The sequence below is a fragment of the Abramis brama genome (assembly GCF_963993115.1).
Source record: "Abramis brama genome assembly, chromosome: 2".
Lineage (NCBI taxonomy): Eukaryota > Metazoa > Chordata > Actinopteri > Cypriniformes > Leuciscidae > Abramis > Abramis brama.
Genome location: NC_139964.1, coordinates 10,111,476 through 10,131,139, shown reverse-complemented (window position 1 = coordinate 10,131,139; position 19,664 = coordinate 10,111,476). Strand labels below are relative to the sequence as shown.

At 40.0% G+C, this 19,664-nt stretch overlaps 2 protein-coding genes across 5 annotated transcripts in view; one reads left to right on the top strand and one right to left on the bottom strand.

The window, feature by feature from the left end:
- Positions 1–3,092, bottom strand: part of LOC311077636 (procollagen galactosyltransferase 1-like) — a 24,918-nt gene extending 21,826 nt beyond the window's left edge. For all 4 annotated transcript variants that reach the window (XR_014604937.1, XR_014604938.1, XR_014604939.1 and 1 more), the window contains exon 1: positions 1,964–3,092. Coding sequence is in view for 1 of the 4 variants with exons in the window: in XM_084106218.1 (XP_083962344.1) it covers positions 1,964–2,169 (206 nt within the window). In the remaining 3 variants the exon portion in view is untranslated. The remainder of the gene's footprint in view (positions 1–1,963) is intronic.
- On the top strand, positions 3,055–19,469 carry trim35-1 (tripartite motif containing 35-1). The gene is made up of 6 exons (XM_084106193.1): positions 3,055–3,564; positions 10,997–11,092; positions 11,375–11,596; positions 12,134–12,156; positions 12,249–12,367; positions 12,445–19,469. Exons 1-6 carry the CDS (start codon positions 3,181–3,183, stop codon positions 13,122–13,124), a joined length of 1,524 nt encoding a protein of 507 aa, XP_083962319.1. The 5' UTR covers positions 3,055–3,180; the 3' UTR covers positions 13,125–19,469.
- The last annotated feature ends 195 nt before the right edge of the window (positions 19,470–19,664 follow it).

The window sequence follows — 19,664 nt, the reverse complement described above, 5'->3', positions numbered from 1 at the left end:
GGTTTCAGCTGTTCACTACACGCCGCTTCAGTTCTGAGACTCGTCTGAAGGAAATGAGGATGATACTATGTCAGAAATGTTGTACATATGCAGCGGCTAATCGGTGCCAATGCTATTTTAAACACACCCAACAATTAAACATTGATTTCACCCACAAATTAAGTCTTTTATCATCATGTTTTATTGTCATGTACTCATTTATTCACATTATACCCTAGAACAAACTTTTATTTGATGTTAACGGATGTACAAATCGAATGCAGCAGTAATTTGATAGCAAAACCGAAGGGGAAGATATTCAATAAATAATGATTTTAAACAATACCAGGACTAGGGCTAATTATTATTTTGGTAATCAAGTAATCGGTCGATTATTTATATGATTAATCGAGTTATTTGTTGATTATTTTTGGAGATTCATCAAGTAATCTGACGATTATTTTGTCAATTGAGTAAGCTGATCTTTTTTTGTAGTAATAAAAATAGATCGAAGTTAACATAACCATTAAAATGACTTAAAATATATAAGTATGTTTAATAACAATGAGGCAATAATAATTGGTTCAAATAAAGTTTTAAAATCAAGTAATCATATGATTTTATAAAAAATTTACATAATGTAAATAAGGTGATTAATATTATATTATGTATATTCATTATAACAACGTTATATTATGGTTTTAAATGGTTTTAATCGTGCAGCCTTTGCAAATGGTCTACTAATGCGGTTCATGGATTATTGTCTGCATGTGAAATGCGCCACTTTCTGTATTTTGCCATTTAATCAACACAGGCAAATTGCAATCAAGGATTTTTTTTTTAAATCAAGTACTTGAATTAAACCGAGGAATCGTAACAGCCCCAGCCTGAACATTACATCTTAAGAAGCAACAAGAGCTGATCAGTTGATTATTTATTTGACAAATATTCTTCTTTAATTACAGTACATACTACGATACAGCTTTGGAATCTAGCACACAAGTTGTATGGACTACTTTTATGTAGTTTTATTTGTTGTTGTTTTTGTCAATTTAGAACTTGTTCACTTCCACTGGGTTATATGAAGACAACACTCGTACATGATATAGTGACAGTTTTAATTTTTTGGTGAACTGTTCCAATCTAATCTAGTTGTCTTTCTAATAAACCTGTCATTGTGTATAATGAACATTGCTGGCTCTTGATGAATCGCTTGTTCCTACTTCATAAGTCACTTTGGATAAAAGCGTCTCCTGAATGCAGACATGTTTACACTTATTACTGCTATTTTTACAGTGTAAATACAATCTATTGCTGTTTAAACTTAGCGCAAATAGCCGCTGCCAAACATTTACCAAACATGTTATCAAATAATAACATGGGGGGGGGGGGGGGGGGTTGTTTATTTTGAATAAACAATATGTAGCCTAGCTAGTTCACCATGCATATTTTCTGAGGTCATACAGTTTCTCAGAGGGTGTTTCATAAATGTCATCTCTGTCGCCGCAGGGAAAGTTTTCCGCTCACCGACTCTCATTCATGCAGAAGACTGTTGTTTCCTCGCCAATTCCATCCGTTACAAAGACACGTCGGCTGATCGGATCATGAGTGGAAAAAGGGGGCAGAGCTGAACCCGATCGGGGGCATGAAGGGGTGTCTGTGTGCCCTGGACACGTCGAAACTCGCCCATTCCCCTCCACACACACACAGTCCACAGCAGGGAGAGAGACAGAACTGTATCTCTCTCATTCCCAAACACACATCAATCTCAACACACTCATGTAAACACAGCTGCTGTTAGTTAGTTCACTCAACACACAAACACTTCTGTTGTTTACATCCCCTCACTTCATTTGTGGAAACCCTGCAGTCACCGCATTACAGTAAACACGCAAAACATCAGTCCACATCTGTCAGACGCGTAATTGCGCAAAACACCAATCTGATAAATATAACCTCTAAAATCTCAATCCGCCAAACTCACCATACACCCATGCGATCTTTGGGGTAGTTGAGGCGGTCGATGGCGCCGAGGACCTGCGGGAGAGAGTGCGCGGAGTTGCGGCACACCAGCGCGAGCAGCACCCGCGGCGCGAGCAACGCGGACTCCGGGCTCCAGCGCTCCTCCGGGAAATAACCGCGCACCGGACCGCTCCAGAGCAGCAGCACAAAGAAACACAGCAGATGCATAGCCGGAGAACGAGAGACGAGCCCGAGAAAAGCGGAAGATCAGGCAGAAAAGCGGAGCCGCGAGACTGATCGCGCAGCGCTGACGCGAACAGTGAACATCGCCGATTTAATGCCCACCGACATAAACACGGAGAGACTCTTGGTGGTCCCTGCAGGAGAATTAAAGGGAAGGGTTTCTTGCTAAAAGGGGAAACAACGTAGTACAAAAAAAGTCCGAAAAATCTACTTTTCTCAATCATCTGGCAAATGACAGAGAAATTATAATATCTGGTAATTAAACTGTACAGACTTTAGAGTTATGAGTGACAAACCCACAATCTGGGGTATACGCCTTTAATTTCGCGGCGGCCCCTTTAAGAAAAGCAGCTGTGTTCTGGTGGAATCTGCCAGAAAATTCGTGGGCGTGGTTTAACACACACACTCTTGCCAAATATACAAGCATGCAACAGCAACAGTAACAGTACTGAATCTCAAGTAGACCATGTAATCATTATGTCATAAATCGTAAATGTCTCATTGTTTCTGCCTTAAATTACTGATTGATTTGTATCTAGGGATGTGCATTTCTGAAATATATTGGGCACAGTTAGGCTACCTCTGATAACAGATCACTGTAAATGGTAATGTAGACACATGTATGCATTTTCTGTAAAGCTGAAAAGCGCTACACACATAAATTAATTGGATTGAATCTGATAGTCACAGACGTGTAAATATTTCAAAACTGTGTGTAAGTTGCCAATAAGTACAATTCTTATTTCTTGCTTTTGCGCAACATTTGTATCTGAGAGAGTTATCAGTGAGCAGCGCCTCCTGTTGTATTTACACATGGTTTGTTGTTCCCCAACTTTTTCCTCCAATCAAACTTTGACATGTCATTTCCTCATAAGCAGAGAGGCTGTACTAAAATAAAGAAGTGTTTTCTTTTCTCTGTCGTCGTCTTTGTCTGCTGCTCTTAAAAAAGTGTTTTTGTTCGCAGTGAATTATATTTTAAGTATTCTCTCTCTCCAAATGTCTCTTGAGGAAGAGCTGTCGTGTCCCGTGTGCACTGAGCTCTTCACGGACCCTGTGTTATTGAGCTGTGGTCACAGTTTCTGTCGTCAGTGCATTAATGATCACTGGACCTCGAGCAGATCCAGAAACTGTCCCGTCTGTCGACAGCTTTCACCTCAGCCGCCGGTGTCCAATCTGAGCCTGAGGAACACCTGTGAGTCTTACCTGAGAGAGAACAACACGAGGAAGGAGAGGGATAGAGAACATGTTTGTCAGATACACGGAGAGAAAATTGAGCTGTTCTGTCAAACGGATGAACAGGTTTTATGTTCAGAGTGTAATAAACTTGAGCACAGATGGCACAAAATACATCCGCTACAAAAGGCTGTACGACAACGAAAGGTGAGTGTGCGTGCTCAGATCATAAATAAATATGTAACTATTAAATGGATAGTTCACCCAAAAATTGAAAATTCTGTCGTTAATTACCCTCATGTCGTTCCAAACCCTAAGCAGTGTCGGTGCAGTGGTTTAGTTAACTTTACTTAATGTCTTAACTTAATTGTAAAAATCTAGTAGGCTGTAGGGGAGAGCGGGGCACAGAGTAACGCTTTTTGACTTTCTCAGTTTGTGTAAATCTACTTATGGTTCAGAGTATTTATTTTTTCCCACATTAATTTCCCACATGTCTAGTACAATTATGTGGTTTTGTTTTATATACTTTTTTCTTGACATACCCCGAAAGAATGGAAGTGAAATGTGACAACATGCCCCATAGGTGGGGTACATTGTAACATAACATATGACAGCTTAAAATGTTATCTGATCTAATAAAAAAAATATTCAAAACAAACTAAAATATTTTCTAAATAAAATACAATTAAAAAAAGGTTTCATATAAAATAATGGCAATTTTTAATAATTAAATATAAACTCATTTTTGAGTTTTGACTACGAACACATGAAAACACAGCTATACAACATAGTTCAAAACAAATAAATAGTCATTTCTGAACATTGACTCTCAGTCTTTATTCACTTTTTTCTCACGTTTTCCCAATAAAATTAAAAAAGTATAGAATATAATAGCATATTTCAGTGTTACAACATGCTCCCGCCTGCACAACTGGGATTTAAACCCTGCTAGTGTCTTCTGCTAGTTAGCGAAGCATTAAAGAACTATCTCAACTGTTAAATAACATCTTGGAGATTAAAATAATCAGATTTGTCTTATTTTAAATAAACACAAAAAATAGAGATGAAAAATTAACTTAAGAAATTTACTTTTGCTATGGTTTAATAAATGTCTATGTCTATCTTCCAAAAAAAAAAAAAATTTTGGTGGATTTTTTTTTTCTATATAGTGTTGATATGGCAACTAGTAAATACACAAAGTTTTGTCATCCAAGCATGTGCAGAAGTATTTAAAACAGGCGTGTTACAACTAGCCCCGCGTTAGGTTGTGCCCCGCGCTCCCCTACTATTCACATACTATAATTTTTCTTTTTTACTCAGAAAACCAAAGTTAAGATTAATTGATTGGTTTGAGTGCCATTTTGTCTTACAAAAAACAAAAAGGTGGGGCAATTCTTATTCTTCTGCAGTTACCGAGAATGAACCTCATTGGTTGTTGCAGAAGCTCAAACGTCCTGTGTAACACAAGAATGAACCTCAATGGTTCTTGCTGAAGCTGGAATGTGCTGTGTAACACAAGAATTAACCTCATTGGTTCCTGCTGAAGCTGAAACGTGCTGCGTAACACGAGAATGAACCTCATTGGTTCTCGCTGAAGCTCAAACGTGCTGCGTAACACGAGAACTAACCTCAATGGTTCTTGCTGAAGCTCAAACGTGCTGCGTGACACAAAAATGAACCTCATTGGTTCTTGCCGAAACTCAAATGTGCTGCTTAACATGAGAATGAACCTCATTGGTTCTTGCCGAAACTCAAATGTGCTGCGTAACACGAGAATGAACCTCATTGGTTCTTGCTGAAACTCAAACGTGCTGCGTAATGCAAGAATGAACCTCATTGGTTCTTGCTGAAACTCAAATGTGCTGCGTAACACGAGAATTAACCTCATTTGTTCTTGCAGAAGCTCAAATGTGATGCGTGACACGAAAATTAACCTCATTGGTTCTCGCTGAAGCTCAAACGTGCTGCGTAACACGAGAACTAACCTCAATGGTTCTTGCTGAAGCTCAAACGTGCTGCGTGACACAAAAATGAACCTCATTGGTTCTTGCCGAAACTCAAATGTGCTGCGTAACACGAGAATGAACCTCATTGGTTCTTGCCGAAACTCAAATGTGCTGCATAACACGAGAATGAACCTCATTGGTTCTTGCTGAAACTCAAATGTGCTGCGTAACATGAGAATGAACCTCATTGGTTCTTGCTGAAGCTCAAACGTGCTGCGTAACACCAGAATGAACCTCAATGGTTCTTGCTGAAGCTCAAACGTGCTGCGTAACACAATAATGAACCTCATTGGTTCTTGCTGAAACTCAAACATGCTGCGTAATGCGAGAATGAACCTCATTGGTTCTTGCTGAAGCTCAAATGTGCTGCGTAACACGAGAATGAACCTCATTGGTTCTTGCCGAAACTCAAATGTGCTGCGTAACACGAGAATGAACCTCATTGGTTCTTGCTGAAACTCAAACGTGCTGCGTAATGCAAGAATGAACCTCACTGGTTCTTGCTGAAACTCAAATGTGCTGCGTAACACGAGAATTAACCTCATTTGTTCTTGCAGAAGCTCAAATGTGCTGCGTGACACAAAAATGAACCTCATTGGTTCTTGCCGAAACTCAAATGTGCTGCGTAACACGAGAATGAACCTCATTGGTTCTTGCCGAAACTCAAATGTGCTGCATAACACGAGAATGAACCTCATTGGTTCTTGCTGAAACTCAAATGTGCTGCGTAACATGAGAATGAACCTCATTGGTTCTTGCTGAAGCTCAAACGTGCTGCGTAACACCAGAATGAACCTCAATGGTTCTTGCTGAAGCTCAAACGTGCTGCGTAACACAATAATGAACCTCATTGGTTCTTGCTGAAACTCAAACATGCTGCGTAATGCGAGAATGAACCTCATTGGTTCTTGCTGAAGCTCAAATGTGCTGCGTAACACGAGAATGAACCTCATTGGTTCTTGCCGAAACTCAAATGTGCTGCGTAACACGAGAATGAACCTCATTGGTTCTTTCTGAAGCTCAAACTTGATGCGTAACACGAGAATGAATCTCATTGGTTCTAGCTAAAGCTCAAACGTCCTGCGTAACACGACAATGAACCTCATTGGTTCTAGCTAAAGCTCAAATGTGCTGCGTAACATGAGAATGAACCTCATTGGCTCTTGAAGAAACTCAAACATGCTGCGTAACACGAGAATGAACCTCACTGGCTTTTGCTGAAGCTCAAACGTGCTGCGTAACACGAGAATGAACCTCATTTGCTTTTGCTGAAGCTCAAACGTGCTGCGTAACACGAGAATGAATTTCATTGGTTCTTGCTGAAGCTCAAACGTGCTGCGTAACACGAGAATGAACCTCATTGGCTCTTGAAGAAACTCAAATATGCTGCGGAACACAAGAATAAACCTCATTGGTTCTTGCTGAAGTTCAAACGTGCTGCGTAACACGAGAATGAACATCATTGGTTCTCGCTGAAGCTCAAACGTGCTGCGTAACACGAGAATGAACCTCATTGGCTCTTGAAGAAACTCAAATATGCTGCGGAACACAAGAATAAACCTCATTGGTTCTTGCTGAAGTTCAAACGTGCTGCGTAACACGAGAATGAACATCATTGGTTCTTGCTGAAGCTCAAACTTGATGCGTAACGAGAATTAACCTCATTGTCTCTTGCTGAAGTTTAAACGTGCTGCGTAACACGAGAATGAATCTCATTGGTTCTCGCTGAAGCTCAAACTTGATGTGTAACACAAGAATGAACCTCATTGTCTCTTGCTGAAGTTTAAACGTGCTGCGTAACACGAGAATGAATCTCATTGGTTCTCGCTGAAGCTCAAACTTGATGCGTAACACGAGAATTAACCTCATTGTCTCTTGCTGAAGCTCAAACGTGCTGCATAACACGAGAATGAACCTCATTGGTTCTCGCTGAAGCTCAAACATGCTGCGTACCAAGAGATTGAACCTCATTGGCTCTTGCTGAAGCTCAAACGTGCTGCGTAACACAAGAATAAACTTCATTGGTTCTTGCTGAAGCTCAAACTTGATGCGTAACACGAGAATGAATCTCATTGGTTCTAGCTGAAGCTCAAACGTGCTGCGTAACCCGAGAATGAACCTCATTGGTTCTCACTGAAGCTCAAACGTGCTGCGTAACATGAGAATGAACCTCATTGGTTCTTGCTGAAGCTCAAATGTGCTGTGTAACACGAGAATTAATCTCATTGGTTCCTGCAGAAACTCAAACGTGCTGCGTAATGCAAGAATGAACCTCATTGATTCTCGCTGAAGCTCAAACATGCTGCGTAATGCGAGAATGAACCTCATTGGTTCCTGCAGAAACTCAAACGTGCTGCGTAATGCGAGAATGAACCTCATTGGTTCTTGCTGAAGCTCAAACGTGCTGCATAATGCGAGAATGAACCTCATTGGTTCTCCCTGAAGCTCAAACGTGCTGCGTAATGCGAGAATGAACCTCATTGGTTCTTGAAGAAACTCAAACATGCTGTGTAACACGAGAATGAACCTCATTGGTTCTTGCTGAAGCTCAAATGTGCTGCGTGACACAAAAATGAACCTCATTGTCTCTTGCTGAAGTTTAAACGTGCTGCGTAACACGAGAATGAATCTCATTGGTTCTTGCTGAAGCTCAAACTTGATGCGTAACACGAGAATTAACCTCATTGTCTCTTGCAGAAACTCAAACGTGCTGCGTAATGCGAGAATGAACCTCATTGGTTCTCGCTGAAGCTCAAACATGCTGCGTAACACAAGAATAAACTTCATTGGTTCTTGCTGAAGCTCAAACTTGATGCGTAACACGAGAATGAATCTCATTAGTTCTTGCTGAAGCTCAAACGTGCTGCATAACCCGAGAATGAACCTCATTGGTTCTCGCTGAAGCTCAAACGTGCTGCGTAACACGAGAATGAACCTCATTGGTTCTTGCTGAAGCTCAAATGTGCTGCATAACCCGAGAATGAACCTCATTGGTTCTTGCTGAAGCTCAAACGTGCTGCATAACCCGAGAATGAACCTCATTGGTTCTCGCTGAAGCTCAAACGTGCTGCGTAACACGAGAATGAACCTCATTGGTTCTTGCTGAAGCTCAAATGTGCTGCGTAACACAAGAATTAATCTCATTGGTTCCTGCAGAAACTCAAACATGCTGCGTAATGCGAGAATGAACCTCATTGATTCTCGCTGAAGCTCAAACATGCTGCGTAATGCGAGAATGAACCTCATTGGTTCCTGCAGAAACTCAAACGTGCTGCGTAACGCGAGAATGAACTTCATTGATTCTCGCTGAAGCTCAAACATGCTGCGTAATGCGAGAATGAACCTCATTGGTTCCTGCAGAAACTCAAACGTGCTGCGTAACGCGAGAATGAACCTCATTGGTTCTCGCTGAAGCTCAAACGTGCTGCGTAATGCGAGAATGAACCTCATTGGTTCCTGCAGAAACTCAAACGTGCTGCGGAACGCGAGAATGAACCTCATTGGTTCTCGCTGAAGCTCAAACGTGCTGTGTAATGCGAGAATGAACCTCATTGGTTCTCGCTGAAGCTCAAACGTGCTGCGTAATGCGAGAATGAACCTCATTGGTTCTCGCTGAAGCTCAAACGTGCTGCGTAATGCGAGAATGAACCTCATTGGTTCTTGAAGAAACTCAAACATGCTGTGTAACACGAGAATGAACCTCATTGGTTCATGCTGAAGCTCAAACGTGCTGTGTGACACAAAAATGAACCTCATTGGTTCTTGCTGAAGCTCAAACGTGCTGCGTAACACGAGAATGAATCTCATTGGTTCCTGCAGAAACTCAAACGTGCTGCGTAATGCGAGAATGAACCTCATTGATTCTCGCTGAAGCTCAAACGTGCTGCGTAATGCGAGAATGAACCTCATTGGTTCCTGCAGAAACTCAAACGTGCTGCGTAATGCGAGAATGAACCTCATTGATTCTCGCTGAAGCTCAAACGTGCTGCATAATGCGAGAATGAACCTCATTGGTTCTTGCTGAAGCTCAAACTTGATGCGTAATGCGAGAATGAACCTCATTGGTTCTCGCTGAAGCTCAAACATGCTGCGTAACACAAGAATAAACTTCATTGGTTCTTGCTGAAGCTCAAACTTGATGCGTAACACGAGAATGAATCTCATTAGTTCTTGCTGAAGCTCAAACGTGCTGCATAACCCGAGAATCAACCTCATTGGTTCTCGCTGAAGCTCAAACGTGCTGCGTAACACGAGAATGAACCTCATTGGTTCTTGCTGAAGCTCAAATGTGCTGCATAACCCGAGAATGAACCTCATTGGTTCTTGCTGAAGCTCAAACGTGCTGCATAACCCGAGAATGAACCTCATTGGTTCTCGCTGAAGCTCAAACGTGCTGCGTAATGCGAGAATGAACCTCATTGGTTCTTGCTGAAGCTCAAATGTGCTGCGTAACACGAGAATTAATCTCATTGGTTCCTGCAGAAACTCAAACGTGCTGCGTAACGCGAGAATGAACTTCATTGATTCTCGCTGAAGCTCAAACATGCTGCGTAATGCGAGAATGAACCTCATTGGTTCCTGCAGAAACTCAAACGTGCTGCGTAACGCGAGAATGAACCTCATTGGTTCTCGCTGAAGCTCAAACGTGCTGCGTAATGCGAGAATGAACCTCATTGGTTCCTGCAGAAACTCAAACGTGCTGCGTAACGCGAGAATGAACCTCATTGGTTCTCGCTGAAGCTCAAACGTGCTGTGTAATGCGAGAATGAACCTCATTGGTTCTCGCTGAAGCTCAAACGTGCTGCGTAATGCGAGAATGAACCTCATTGGTTCTCGCTGAAGCTCAAACGTGCTGCGTAACGCGAGAATGAACCTCATTGGTTCTCGCTGAAGCTCAAACGTGCTGTGTAATGCGAGAATGAACCTCACTGGTTCTTGAAGAAACTCAAACATGCTGTGTAACACGAGAATGAACCTCATTGGTTCTTGCTGAAGCTCAAACGTGCTGCGTGACACAAAAATGAACCTCATTGGTTCTTGCTGAAGCTCAAACGTGCTGCGTAACACGAGAATGAATCTCATTGGTTCCTGCAGAAACTCAAACGTGCTGCGTAATGCGAGAATGAACCTCATTGATTCTCGCTGAAGCTCAAACGTGCTGCGTAATGCGAGAATGAACCTCATTGGTTCCTGCAGAAACTCAAACGTGCTGCGTAATGCGAGAATGAACCTCATTGATTCTCGCTGAAGCTCAAACGTGCTGCGTAATGCGAGAATGAACCTCATTGGTTCTTGCTGAAGCTCAAACTTGATGCGTAACACGAGAATGAACCTCATTGGTTCTCGCTGATGCTGAAACGTGCTGCGAAACACGAGAATGAATCTCATTGGTTCCTGCAGAAACTCAAACGTGCTGCGTAATGCGAGAATGAACCTCATTGATTCTCGCTGAAGCTCAAACGTGCTGCGTAACACGAGAATGAATTTCATTGGTTCTCGCTGAAGCTCAAACGTGATCTATCTATCTCGATCTCTTTAAATGCTTAAGCATTGCAGCCCAGTTCATTCCTGAAAGAAAGTTTAAATGGTTTAAATGAATTTGTGTATGACTGCATGTGTTGTTACTTTTAAAGGGGAAGCTGAAAGGAGATCTTCGTTCAGCTGAAAAGACTTTGGTCTCTTTACAGAATGGTACATCACAAGATAACAAAATCTCCAGGTACATCCAGGTGAGGTTTGTTTAGCATAAAGATAACTGAACAGAAATTCCACATTATGTTTTCTTTTGTTTAAATGGCTTCTTGAATTGAATTGAATTGAATCTTGACTTTTGAGGAGCTTCATGTTTAAGTTCATTATGAAATATCATTGAAAATGCTTACAGCCTTTGGTAAGAAGATGTTGTGTTTTAGATCTGTCATGTGGGATAACACACCTAAATGTTTTATTTTTATTCGTCTTGTGATTTTGCGTGTGGATGATTAACAGTTTCACACATGACATTCCCCCAGTCTCAAGTTCAGCAGACAGAGAGAAGAATCAGGGAGGAGTTTGAGAAACTCCATCAGTTCCTCAGAACGGAGGAGGAGAGCAGGATAGCAGCTCTAAATGAAGAAGAGAAAGAAAAGGGAGGAAAGATGAAAAGAAGAATACAAGTAGGAATACTGTCTCTCTGTGACCGAGTCAGAGAACTGAAAGAAGAAATTGAGGACGAGGACATCACCTTCCTGCAGGTCTACACACACACACACACACACACACACTGTGGTAAATCCTGCCATTCACTCCACACACAGCTCTGGAAAAATGATGAAATTCATTTTTGTTGACAAATGGAAGTTGTGTTAAACATAATTTGCCCTCAATGTAAACGGTTTAAATTCCCGGTTAGTAAAACACTGTTTGGGACAATACGAAATTCATACGCTACATGATTGAGTGCAACCAGTGTATAGTGTGTCATTTTGGACAGCCCTTATCTAAATTATGTTGTTATATAATATTTACCATGACTGAATCATTTTAATCTCTTACTATTTTAATCTTTAATATTTACCATGACTGACTGCATTGGGTTAAAAGGGTCATAACTTTTAGATTTGCAACTGCTGCATTTACCCACTTTTTACATTGTATAATTTTAATTTGAATAATACACGCAATATTACAACAACAACATGGTTGAGGTTGTATACTTTTGTTGGTGGTTATAGTCTATTCTTAAATTATAATATGGTCTAATATTATTGTCCTTCTGTTCTTTTTCTCAGAATTATCAAAGGACTATGAACAGGTATTTTGATTTTATTTTTGATTTTAGAATATTCATGAGCATTAACTTTCAAAACTGATTAAGTGGTGTGTGTGTATGTGTGTGTGTTTTAGAGCTAAATACACACTCCCAGATGAAGAACTGAGTTCTGAAGCTCTTATTGATGTTCCCAAACATCTGGGCAACTTGAAGTACCAAGTGTGGGAGAAGATGAAGGACGTCTGCCCTTACTGTGAGTACTAGATCATTCCTGTAAGAACTGCTTAGCTTTTCAACATACATGACTATTCCCTGGCCTGTTCTCCTCAGATCCCGTGATCCTGAACCCAAACACATCTCCACCAGACGTCTCTGTGTCAGATGATCTGACCTCTGTGACCTCATGTTTCCATCGGCAGAACGAACCCAACCCTCTTCCTCTGCACAGGAACCGGATGGTGTTGGGAAGTGTGGGATACAGTGATGGTGTTCACACATGGGAAATTGAAGTGGGAAACAGTCGGTACTGGAGCCTTGGAGTGTGTCTTGGATTGGAGGGAAAACCTCTTACACAACCTTTGACCCCTGAAAACGGCTTCTGGGGTCTCAGACGTGATGGAGACTCGTACAGAGAGATGACGGCTGGATCGTGTAGATTGCAGATGATGGAAGATCCACAGGTAGTGAGAGTAAAGCTTGAGTATTGCTATGAGTTGCTTCAGCAGCCGTTGCGTCTGAAACACTGGAGGAAGTTGAGCTTTTCTGATGTCAGGATTAATCACGTCATTGCAGCATTTGATAGAGTGCCATTGGCCAATAAACTCTTTCCCTTCATGATCCTAGAAGATCAGTCCGTCCCGCTGCGTGTCGTCCCAGCTAACGTTACTCTGACCGTGGAAAAGGAGCCATCGTTCATGGAAAAATATCGAGACTTGCTCATCATCTGTTTTTGTTTTGTCATGGTTATGTTTGGGATTTTGTTAGGAAAGAGTGACCGACAAGGCAGATGAAAAGGAAATGTCTCTTCATTTACTGTAATGGTCTTTTATAACAGACTTCTGAAAATCACACCAGTAAAACTAAAGGATTCCTGAACTAATTATATGTTAATATAGTGTAATATAGAGCCAGAGCTCCCATTTATTCATGTCTCTGTTTAACAGCTCTGTGACTGTCTGATAATTTATTAGACAAAACTGTTAAAACAAAGTAAAAGGTATAAGAAAAAGTATTGATCTGTTTTCTTTTCTATTATTAGTAATAGAAAGGCAAATAATTTCTCATATACCGATAGCATTCAGCAAATCTCATACACATTTATATCAGTCTCTATATTTATAATTATTTCAGTATCTTTCAGTATCTAATTAATATGTAATTCCACAAATTCTTCTGAAGAGTGCAATTGCAGATTTGTAAAAAACAAAATTGCAAAAGTTACATTGTTTATTTTACAAATTTTTTTAACAAGTTTTGCTTAGACATATTTTCACATAATTTCTTATTTACTAAATATTATGTCAAATAAATATAAATTTCTAATTTTCGACCACTTCTTATTTGAAAGACAGCAGTTCATCACTGATTTCAAAACGATCTTAGAAAATGAATCGATCCTTTATTCTTTTCCACAATATCCCACAGCTCTCTGTGTTGCTCCACAGTTGTACAGCAGAACAATCTCTCCCTGCGTCTCAATGTCCACACTATCCATCCTGAACAGTGTGTGAGATTAGAATAAGCGAGTCCCAAAGCGTAGTATGTTGAACAGAGTGTGCCAGAAGTCCCGGATGGTCGACTATTTATGGTGGATTTTCAAAGTGTGGATCCGTGCTCATTATAACGGCTAATATTACACCTTCTACAAGCCATCTCTCCCACACTTCTCCCAGCACTCAAACACATCATCAACTCATCCCTCCATACTGGCACTTTCCCTACAGCATTCAAGCAGGCACGAGTTACTCCACTGCTTAAAAAACCAACACTAAACACATCATCTGTAGAGAATTACAGACCTATCTCTCTCCTACCATTCATTGCGAAAACACTTGAAAGAGCTGTTTTCATCCAAGTAACATCCTTCTTGTCTCTAAACCACCAGCTGGATGTCAACCAATCTGGCTTCAAGAAAGGGCATTCAACTGAGACTGCATTACTGTCGGTCACAGAAGCCCTACGGATCGCAAAAGCTGCTTCCAAATCTTCAGTCCTCATTCTCCTGGATCTGTGTCTGCTGCCTTCGACACTGTGAATCATCAGATCCTTCTGTCCAGCCTTTCATCACTGGGCATCACAGGAACTTCACTCCACTGGTTTGAGTCCTATCTCACAGGTAGGTCCTTCAGGGTCGCATGGAGATGCGAGGTATCCAGAACTCATCAACTGACCACAGGGGTTCCCCAGGGTTCAGTTCTTGGTCCCCTCCTCTTCTCCATCTACACCACATCACTGGGACACATCATACAGGCACATGGTTTCTCCTAACACTGCTATGCTGATGACACACAGCTCTTCCTCTCATTTCAACCAGATGACCCCACAGTAGCTGCACGGGTCTCAAGCTGTCTGGCGGACATCTCGACATGGATGAAGGAACATCACCTGCAGCTCAACCTGGCAAAGACTGAGCTTCTCGTCCTCCCTGCCAATCCGTCTCTACAGCACGACTTCACTATCCAGCTAGATTCATCATCAATCACCCCATCAAGGTCGGTCAGAAATCTTGGAGTAACGTTTGATGACCAGCTGACCTTCACAGATCACATTTCAAAGATAGCTCGATCATGCAGGTTTGCACTGCACAACATCAGGAAGATCAGGCCTTTCCTAACTGAGCATGCAACACAACTTCTCGTCCAGGCCCTGGTCATTTCTAGGCTTGACTACTGCAATGCTCTTCTGGCTGGACTTCCATCATGTGCAACCAAACCTCTACAGATGATCCAGAACGCTGCAGCTTGTCTTGTCTTCAACGAGCCCAAGAGGGCCCACGTCACTCCTCTGTTCATCTCTCTGCACTGGCTACCTCTCACTGCTCGCATCAAGTTCAAAGCATTGACGCTTGCTTACAGATCTATCACAGGCTCAGCTCCCTCCTACTTTCACTCACTCCTACGAGTCTACATCCCTACCAGACGCCTACGATCGGTCAACGAGCGACGTCTCGTGGTTCCATCACAGAAAGCCACAAAATCACTTTCCAGAACATTCTCATTCACAGTTCCATGCTGGTGGAACGCTCTCCCCGCCCTCATCCGGAATGCAGAATCCCTGACAACCTTCAAAAAACATCTGAAAACCCATCTCTTCCGTGAGCACTTAACCGCATAAAAAAAAAAAAAAAAAAAAAAAAAAACCTCTCCCCTTTCCCTCTAAAACCTCACTTATCGGGCTTATGCTACTCTGAATAATGCCTGAACTTCGTATTTTGAGCACTTCTTGAGTTGTTTTTGTTTTTGCCTCTTCATGATGACTCGCTTAATCTAGTCCTAATTTGTAAGTCGCTTTGGATAAAAGCGTCTGCTAAATGTAAATGTAAATGTAAATATTACCCACAACCCCCTGCGCTTTGGAGGAGGATCCAGTTCAGAACTACAAACATGAGTAAAAAGTGTTCAGAAAACTACAAATATGGTGGATATGCGCGACCAACAGTTGAGTAGAGAGGGTTAGATAAAAGGGTTGATAATCAGTGACTAATAATCAACATTTAAGCTGATAAAAAATATTATGTTACCCGACAAAAAGAGTACATACATTTAGAGCGTAGTATAAGTAGGCGAATTGTTTTGTAGCATTTTGATGTAGGTCTATCATGTGACTCTCCGACTGGGACGTAACACTAGGCTACTGAACTGTTTATGACTCATTATTGCTTTTAGCAGGGCTCAGTTTTCCCATTAGTTGTTTACATTGGTATTTGTTTTTCCCGGATATCCTGTAGTATTCAATCAGACGATGACTTTGTTTGCGTGTCATACGCATCAGACGTTCAGTCAACGGTCCGTGATCATCTAGTCTTCAACCACTTTTCAATTCATTGCTGAGGAATAACTGACCTCAGAATATCCTGACTGACCAATCAGAATCAAGCATTTCATTGAGCTGTGAAATAATATCAATATAGATCATATTCTGCAACTCAACTGGTGTGTTTTGTTGTAAAGTCATTTTTTTGTTTTGTCACATTTTTGTTAAACACTATTATCTTATAATGAAATTATTAAAACTATATTTATTAGTTTGTACTTTGATATTTTTATATTTTTTGTTTTATAAACACTTTTTTTTTTTTTGGTCAGCAATGAGGGTATTGAGAGCGCTACACAAAAGCTTTAGAGCAACAGGAGAGTTTTGTTAGTTTCCCTTTATTCAGCGATATCAGATTCAGTCTGATATATTTAATATGAGTCACACGCTTATGTATGTATTTGTGAAATCTTCTACAAACACAGATGCTGGAGGCAAGAGGCAAGAGACAAAGGAATGGTAATAAATTAGAAAAGCTTTATTGATTAATTTGCACTTTTATCAAAGTTATATAAAAAGTACATTCAACAAATCATTGTTGATTGCTATTGACGCGAGGTTTAGTCATTCTTTGACAGGATGAAAAAAGTCCACAGCTACCCGCTTCACTGAGCTGCGCATGTGCTGCTAATCGCGCCGCTGCTGTGGAGGGACAGATTCCAGTGAACGAGAACGATTCGTTCACATAAAAGATTTGTTCAAAAAGAACGATTCGTTCACGAACGTAACATCACTTCTTTGATTGGCCAGGGGCGGTTCTATGGTCAGTGGATATTCGGACCTAAAATCGGGTATTTTTATTTAAAATGAATTAATTGATTATAAAAAAAAAGAAAGAAAAAGAAAGGCTTATTGTATTAGTGAAATAATTGTAACTATTTGCAAATAATATTTTATTTTTAATTATTCTGGTGTGGGGAAGTGGAAGAGCATAAATGCAAGTAATATTTTATTATTTTTATTTTTCATGCTTAAAATCTGTGTGTGTGTGTGACCACACCATCACTATGTCGTCAAAGGTCAAAGTTGTCACAGCACTGTAAAATCGAATTAATTAGACTTTTAAAAGCATGCAAACCGATTGACTTAAAAAATACAAAGCAGAAACAAAAAAGCTATTTTGATCTCTTTTTATTTACATTTCAGACCAACAAAGTAGTAACAAAAAGCATGTTTCCTACTTCAACATAATGTTGCTCTCCTTTATATACAGACCCTTTCCAAAAATTAGAATATCATGGAAAAGTTCAATTATTTTAGGAATTCAACTTAAAATGTGAAACTAATTTTATAAAAAAGGCTCATTGCTTGCAAAGTGAGATATTTTAAGCCTTGATTTGCACAACTTGCCAACCTTTTTTTTGGTTGCACTCATGACTGACCAATCCGAATGGATATTCAAACGTATGTAAATTCATAATGGTATGTAAATGACGCAATGAAGAAAAAAATGTCTCATCTGTTTTTCTTCATTCAAATGAATATGACTTTTCCTAAAGAAAAATATATGTTATTGAAGTTCTTTTTTTATTTATTTTTTTTTTATGTTTGTTGTTTCAATTTATACTTACACAATGTGAAAATGTGTAAAAGAAATGTGTCAAGAAGTTGCTATTGAATTCTCTAATTTGGAAAGTTCAATCAAAAAATAAAACTTTAAAAAAAAAAAAAAAAAAAAAAAGCTTCCAGAGATCACTATAACATAAAGACGTTTTGGAGACAATAAACACGATTATAACGAAAAAAAAGAGAAAGGAACAAAAGAGGCTAAACGAAATTTCCCTCCTTCTGCATATATGATCAGCATATAAAGATCAGCATATATCAAGATCATCTGCATATACGATCCTTCTGATCACACATGATCAGATCCACATCATTATGAGAAGAAACCATACAAACCCAAACAACGCTTTATCTGTAGAGTTTTTGACCCCTGAAATCGGCTTCTGGGGTCTCAGACGTGATGGAGACTCGTACAGAGAGATGACGGCTGGAGCGTGTAGATTGCAGATGATGGAAGATCCACAGGTAGTGAGAGTAAAGCTTGAGTATTGCTATGAGTTGCTTCAGGAGCCGTAGCGTCTGAAACACTGGAGGAAGTTGAGCTTTTCTGATGTCAGGATTAATCACGTCATTGCAGCATTTGATAGAGTGCCACTGGCCAATAAACTCTTTCCCTTCATGATCCTAGAAGATCAGTCCGTCCCGCTGCGTGTCGTCCCAGCTAACGTTACTCTAACCGTGGAAAAGGAGCCATCGTTCATGGAGAGACATCGAGTCTTGCTCATCATCTGTTTTGGTTTAGTCATGGGTATGTTGGGGATTTTGTTAGGAAAGAGTGACCGACAAGGCAGATGAAAAGGAAATGTCTCTTCATTTACTGTAATGGTCTTTTATAACAGACTTCTGAAAATCACACCAGTAAAACTAAAGGATTCCTGAACTAATTATATGTTAATATAGTGTAATATAGAGCCAGAGCTCCCATTTATTCATGTCTCTGTTTAACAGCTCTGTGACTGTCTGATAGTTTATTAGACAAAACTGTTAAAACAAAGTAAACGGTATAAGAAAAAGTATTGAACTGTTTTCTTTTCTATTATTAGTAATAGAAAGGCAAATCATTTCTCATATACCGATAGCATTCAGCAAATCTATATCAAACCCATTTATATCAGTCTCTATATTTATCATTATTTCAGTATCTTTCAGTATCTAATTAATATGTAATTCCACAAATTCTTCAGATTTGAAAAAAACAAAATTGCAAAAGTTACATTGTTTATTTTACAATTTATTTTTTTTAACAAGTTTTGCTTATACATATTTTCACATAATTTCTTATTTACTAAATATTATGTAAAATAAATATAAATTTCTAATTGTCGACCACTTCTTATTTGAAAGACAGCTGTTCATCACTGATTTCAAAACGATCTTAGAAAATGAATCGATCCTTTATTCTTTTCCACAATATCCCACAGCTCTTTGTGTTGCTCCACAGTTGTACAGCAGAACAATCTCTCCCTGCGTCTCAATGTCCACACTATCCATCCTGAACAGTGTGTGAGATTAGAATAAGTGAGTCCCAAAGCGTAGTATGTTGAACAGAGTGTGCCAGAAGTCCCGGATGGTCGACTATTAATGGTGGATTTTCGAAGTGTAGATCCGTTCTCATTATAACAGCTAATATTACCCACAACCCCCTGCACTTTGGAGGAGGATCCAGTTTAGAACTACAAACATGAGTAAAAAATTCAGAAAACTACAAACATGGCGGATATGTGCGACCGACAGTTGAGTAGAGAGGGTTAGATAAAAGGGTTGATAATCAGTGACTAATAATCAACATTTAAGCTGATAAAAAATATTATGTTATCTGACAAAAAGAGTACATACATTTAGAGCGTAGTATAAGTTGGCGATTTGTTTTGTAGCGTTTTGATGTAGGTCTATCATGTGACTCTCCAACTGGGACGTAACACTATAGGCTACTGAACTGTTTATGACTCATT